Below are 6987 nucleotides of genomic sequence, written 5' to 3' on the forward strand. Positions count from 1 at the left end.
TGTCTGTCCTTAGACTGGTCTCGAAATTTCTGGAAAATGATGAAATAGTTTACGTTTTGATTTTAGAGCTCATTAGAAATCAGTTGAACAACTTAACTGGTTGTAAAATTTTATTATAAGTTTAATATCGTTTTTTATTCCTAAAAATATTATTTGACTCACATTTTGTAAACACGTGGTTTCTGATCCGAGTCGCTTTCCCCCATTTATCAGACCGGCACCTAGTGATCAGATTTGGTCAAATATTTCTCTAATTTGTGACTCTTTCCTGAATCTAGATAAATAACCAAAATAATGGTATGTCGCTTTTAAATTAATTTTTGTAATTTCTTGTTCCCAATTTAGATATATTTTTTGATTTATAAAAATAAACAAATAATTCTAGTAATGATTTTGTCGATAAACATTTAAGAGGCTTATTATCATACTTTAGCTTATACACAAATTGTATGAATGGTTTATTTAAAATTACTTTGCTAGTTTATAAATTTTTTTTGCTTGAAATATTTTGAATAGTTTCAAACGTTTGATGGTTACAACATTTGAACGTTGATCACGAGGAGACTTTGATAAAAACAGTGAAGTTATTACATGAAAACATATTGCAAGCTTAAAATTTTATAGTTGTAAGGGGCGAATGAATTTTGCGAATTAAAATGGAACCTCTTATGTACAGTCTTAAGGTTGCATCTGATAAATTACTGTGTTGAATTTCTCGTCCTGTAACATTTTTAGTTTTTATTCATTATTTAATTTTAAACTTAAAAAAAATTTAGAAATATTAATTTTTACATTTTGTTTAATCCGGAAATAAATTTCATAGGGATTGGTCTGGTGTTTAGCAAACCTACTCATTTAAATCATTTATTTGTAACTTTAATGTAATTATTTTGCTTTTACAATATGGTAGTAATATTGAACAGATTCAATTTGAATTATTGATCTTGATATGATAAAGCCTAACTGATAAATATTATATAAATTTCAGTTAATTTCTCTATGTTTTTCGTTTGATAATTAGTTAACATTCTGTTGCTCAATATTTATTTTAGTGGTTCTGTCCACTTCGTTTAAATTTTTTTCCTTTCATACTTAATCTGAGATTTTGTGTTATAATTTTTTAATGGAACGTCCTTTAACTTCCTAATCTAAATCTTTAAAGTTGTCCTGTTCCTGATTTCGCATAGTGATCTGTAACTCCAACACATTGATTTTGTACTTCAAATTTTAAAAAGATAAATAAACCTATTAATGTTTGCTAGGGAGTGGCTGCTAGTTATACCATTTGATTTGGTTCTTTTCTGTATTATTTTTTCCCAGTTTTTCGCTGACCACTGCTGAAAGTTATAGATACTTAGCGTTTATTTTGCTGTAGATCATAATACCGAAATCTTCTTGGATTTTGTGCCTTAAAAATTGCCTAATTAGTAGTGCAAAGCGCGTAGCGTTTTTAAAAAGTGCCTAAAGGTACTTTTTTTTTAAAAAACCCTCAAAGGTGCTTTTGAAAAGCACCTTGGTTGTTTTTAAAAAGTACATAATTTTCCCTTTTCGTAAGTTAGATTTTTTCTTCACCATGTAGATTTTTGCCACGTATTATGCAAAAGCGTGCATTTCACAATATTAAATTTTTCACCATTCATTCTACCTCGATCTATTTCAGTGTACCGTCTGTTCATAGCGTATGAAAGCGCTAATCATGTTACATGATTGATGAAATACTTGCGGTTCCGCATGTGCGTATACTGAGCTGTGTTCGGAGAGATTATTGCACTCTCATGTGCAACTCTGTTGCATTTTTCAAGGTATTCTCAATTTCTCCCCTCTTATATCGAACTGAAAAATCCCATCTTTTTATGGTGGCTACTATAATTAAGAAAAGAGTTTTGTCAGAAACTAGTTATTTTATCAGGATCATGTAGTCTTTGAAAATTATTTTGCATTTTGTTAAAGTATATAGTGCTTAAAAATATTTTTTGAGTGCCTAAAAAGTACTTAATAGGTGCTTATTTTTTGTTAAAAGATTTGGCTGCACACCTTGCAGTATTTGTGTCTAAGTAATCATGAACTTTAAGGGGTTAGCATGCAGTGGCTGGTGAGAAAAACTTAGAAACAATCTATTTGACTTCCTTAAAAATTATAGTTTATACCCCAAATTTGGACAAACCTCTTTATATTTCTTTTAAAAAAATTTGAAGTTTAAAATAGAATTTTAAATTTTTATAAAAATCTCTTATAGATCAGATTATAAACCTTTTTGTTTAAATACAAGTTTAAAGTAAATTGAAGATTTGATTTAGTTTTCAATGTTATGGGCGCTTGACACCAATAGTTTCAATTAAAATATTTGGGTTCGATTTAATTCACAATATAAGAAAGTTCAAAAAGTGATTTGAATCTTAGATTTTACCATTTAAGTTCTATACAGAATTATTGACTAGATTCAAACTGAAGAATGAAATCTAAATTTTTATTTATACCAAGTCAATGGGTAGAAGTTGTGATTTAATTTAAATCAGTGACTAAATGTGTTTCATTAGATTTTGCTAAATTTCATTAATTCAATCCGCTTGCTCAAATTCTTTGACATTAATAAATTTTGCTATTTCTTGTTAGATAATTTGAATCATCAAACCACTAAAGTAACTCAATTACTTTTTTTTCTCTCTCTTTTTTGAAATTCTTATGAAATGAAAGTTTTGAAAAATTTTATTTTTCTGTTAAACTAATAAGCATATCACACAGAATTATATTGAAATATGTTTATATATTATGTGAGATTTTTACTTTGTGTTTAAAACTTCTTATATTTTAGGCTGGAATTGGTAAGCGTCTTATTCCTTTGCTTGATAGAATTTTGGTGGAAAGATTTATTCCAGAGACTAGAACAAAAGGAGGAATTATGATTCCTGAAAAAGCTCAAGCGAAAGTTTCAAGTGCCACTGTTGTTGCTGTTGGTCCTGGTGCACACAATGCTGTAAGAATTCTAAATTTTTATTTGTGCAGTTCTCTTTCTTTCTCCCAATGGCTGGGGAAAAAATAGTCTCAAGAATCCCATAGATGACCTAGGACACTAAAACTAGGTCCATTATTATGAAATTAAATTTCTTAGCAGGACAATGTTTGCTCCCTAGCAAAATTATTTTATAAAGGAAGTTTAGTGTCTTTTAAGAAAAATAAAACATTTTGTTGGAAAATTGAGTAAATTATTTAACTTTGAATAATTTCAGCTTATTGTAAATTTAAATTTTATATCTAAATTTTTCTATAAATTATTATAAATTTTTACGAAAATTTTTTTTTAATTCCCTATTTTTAATTTTGCATTTTTGTTTTAAAGGCATCTTAAAAAGTGGCGTTGGCTACTTTTTTATTGTCAAGTTTTTATTGGAAAAAATATAATTGGTGGGCAGATTCTTAGCTACGCCAAAAGAAGTTGCAATAAATTTTTTTTATTATAAAAAATGCTTACATTTATTTTGAAAACTATGCCAAAAAAAATTATTTTCTTTCCGTTTTTTTTTTATTGATCCGGTTACAGTGTTATATTCAATATGAAGTGATAATTTTCATTGGTTTGAAAGCTACTGTGAAATAAAATTATATTTTGATAGTATGTGAGTAATTCTAAATTTACTAAAGTTATGAATTTTTAGATTGAAAAAAAAAATTACAAGGTAGAGTAATTTGAAAATGTTATTTTAGGCTAAATTTTTCCTTCAATCTAAGTCATTGCTATAATCTGAATATCATTACCAATCTTTTTTTTTTTTTTAATTGTTAAAAGAAAAAAACATTAGAGATCAATTCTTATACTAGTCGTGTACAGTAATGGTAGAGCTTATAATAATTTAGGGAAAGGTTGAACCTAAAGACATGAAAATTGGAAACAAATTGGCCTTTTTTATTCATATTTCAAAAGCTTTCATTATGTGTTGAAAAGCTAGGAGTACTATGCAAGTGGTTGCAACTATGAAGTTTTGCTGCTTTATGTATTTCTAAATAGAAATATGATCTAGTGTATAGAACTTAAGATTTTTTTTCCCTCTAAAAATGTTTGTACGTTCTTCAGGATTTGTGATTCTTAAACATCTCATATAAAGAATCTTCAATCCCACTTATTTGCATTAGATGCGAAATCCCTATGAAAAAATACACATATATTAGGGGGACCAGATCTGTTTCTGAGGTCAATATTGTTTCTGAGCATTTGATATTTGCATACCTGCCAAGTCTCCTGTTTTTACTATCTCTTGTTTACCTGTATAATTCTCAAATTTCTCCATATTTGTTGCAATTTTTAAAAAGAAAATTTGGTGTTAAAGTATCACAACATTTCTCTTATTCCTCTTCAGATAGTGCTATTGCTAGTACTGCTGTATGTTGAGTGTTAGTAGTTTAAGTAATTATAAACAATGGTTTAAAAAATCTTCTTCAGATTAAGATTTATATACATATTTTTCACCGGCTAAATGTAAGTGCTTATATTATTTCCAACTTTGAATTTCTCTTTTTGACTTAAATGATTATGCAGGATGTATCATAACTTTACTTGTAACCTAAAAAATGTTGCTAGTAATATGTTATTTTATTTTCCAATGTTGGCTGGTTTAGATTTTAATCTTAATAATATATTCAGCCTCGTTAGTAACAACCTTTCAATGTCGGAAATTAATCAAAAAATGAGTTGGTTTTTAGGACTAATAGATATTAAATGCGCAGAAATTACATTACTTTCCGGTCCCTCTAATATTTTGCTTGTTTTAGAAATTGCAACCTTGGAGAAAATATTTACTATTCTGGTGAGCTTCCCTGTTCTATAATAATATTTTGATATCAATTAAATCCATATAGGATAAAACATATAACAAGCTTAGTTAAGAAAATCTTCAATTTATTACATATTTTAAAAAGATTAGTTTTGTATTTTTTTTTAAAGTTTGTTACATTTTGTTATTCTTTAATGACTAAAATAATAATTGAATCACTAGTTTAATTCATCTTTATTTAAATAGTTCTCTACCTGATTTCACTTATCAAGAGTATTTGTTTCGTTAAATTAATATTTTTATTTTAGTTATGCAAAAAAAGGTGAATTTTTTATTGATACCATGCATTTAAAAAAAAATTCTTTTTCTTGCATTTTTCTCTTTGGCAATTTGTAGTTCGACTTACAGAATTTGTCTTTTTTTTTTTCTTTCCAGAAAGGAGAATTTGTTACTCCCAGTGTTAAAGTAGGTGATAAAGTACTTTTACCTGAATATGGAGGTACCAAAATTGAAATAAATGAAAAGGTAATGGTAGTTTTATCAAGTGCTTTTTATTTTTCTGGTAAATGTTAACTTCTATTTTCTTGCAGCTGATTTTTTTTTAAAAATTATTTTTGTGTTGCACTTTTTCTGTTATATTTAATGCTTCATAGACTTAAAAGTTTTTTTTCTTTTTCTTCGAAAGTCAAATAAAATAGCAATCTATTAATATCTTCTGAGTTTTCGAACAATCATAAATTTTTAAAAATAGTCTTCCCTCAATTTCTACTGGCACTTAAATAAAAAAAAATTTTGAATGTAAATTTTTTTGAGAAAAATTTTTTGAAAACACAATTAAAATGTTTCTTGGTGATATTGCTGATTAGAAATGTTGTATTTAATGTAACACTGTGTTAAAACAAATTTTGACTGTGATTTCAAACTTAATATAAGTTTAGTATTGTTATAAAAAATGTACTTGTTTTTTTTTTTTTTAAAGCTATTTTCGCAAAAGAAGACTTGAAGGAGAAAAAGCCGTAGCTCAAGTGCCTTTCACTTGAGACAAAGCTATAATTTATAATATAAACTATGTATACTAAAAAAGTAACGAAAGTTATTTAGCTTTTTGAAGATAGCCGATTTGGTGAGATATTTTAACCTAGGTAAAAGTGAATGAATTCTAGATTTACAAAATTAAATTGCATACTTAATGATCATTTTCCTAAAATGATAGATTTTCTTCATTTTTCCTTCGTACCATTTTCAGAATTAGCATATATGGTCACTAGTAATGAACATTCCACCATTATTTGTTAATCAGCCCTTTTGTCGAATGTTCAACCAAATGTTTAAAAAAGGATTTTTCATTAATTTTTGAATTTGAAGATTTAATAAATTATCTAAAATAGTATTTTTTTAATACACTTTATTTGTCAATAGGTTCTAAAACTTCCACACGGTTTGCAAATTTATATCCTGGAATACAAATGAAAAAACAATTTAAAGAATTAAAACTAGATTACTTTATGCTGAACCAATAGTTTTGTAATGCTAATTGTTTTAATCAATATTTCAATAGCATTATAATCTAAAAATTAACATTTAATATTTTACTGAATTAGTGTTATTAAACTTAAATCTTTCATTTCTTCCAGTTTTTTTTCCTCCATTTGTCCTCATGTTTTTGCTTTCTTAATAAGATCTTTAATTTTATTAAAATGCAATTATTAAATAAATGTTAATTTGTCTTGTATTATTTTAGGAATTGTTTATCTTTAGAGATGCTGACATTCTTGGTAAATGGGCAGATTAAGAAGTATTTAACCTAGATAGAAAAAATTATTGAACAATTAAGTCAATCATCAGTGCAGCATTGATGTCTCATTAGCATGAATCCGAAAATATTGTAAAATGCATTTAAAGATGAATCATTAGTGGTTATAATTTCATTTGTTATTTTGAATAAAATGTTTTTTCTTATAAACATCTCTTTAATTGTATATATTCCCTCTATTATTATTTTCTTGAATCATTCTGTTTTTTTTTTTTTTTTTCTAAACTTTAACTTAAATGTTTTGATATTTTTATTTTTGAAATATAGTTAAATGAAAAGGTATATTGTTTTACCTATTTTAAGTTGGTTGTTAGATTTTTCTTTTGTAGTTGCAAAACTTCTTAACTAAGTAGATTTTCTTTCTGTTATGAATGGTTCTGAATGTTAGTAATATTTTAGTTAATAGCT

The 6987-nt window shown here is 26.4% G+C and overlaps 1 protein-coding gene across 1 annotated transcript; it reads left to right on the plus strand.

Moving 5' to 3' along the window:
• The first annotated feature begins 5 nt into the window (after positions 1 to 5).
• Positions 6 to 6729, plus strand: LOC107442236 (10 kDa heat shock protein, mitochondrial). Its single transcript, XM_043048206.2, has 4 exons — positions 6 to 297; positions 2813 to 2974; positions 5202 to 5291; positions 6508 to 6729. Exons 1-4 carry the CDS (start codon positions 295 to 297, stop codon positions 6556 to 6558), a joined length of 306 nt encoding a protein of 101 aa, XP_042904140.1. The 5' UTR covers positions 6 to 294; the 3' UTR covers positions 6559 to 6729.
• Positions 6730 to 6987: the final 258 nt, after the last annotated feature.

This window comes from Parasteatoda tepidariorum, chromosome 8 (assembly GCF_043381705.1).
Source record: "Parasteatoda tepidariorum isolate YZ-2023 chromosome 8, CAS_Ptep_4.0, whole genome shotgun sequence".
Classification (NCBI taxonomy): Eukaryota; Metazoa; Arthropoda; class Arachnida; order Araneae; family Theridiidae; genus Parasteatoda; species Parasteatoda tepidariorum.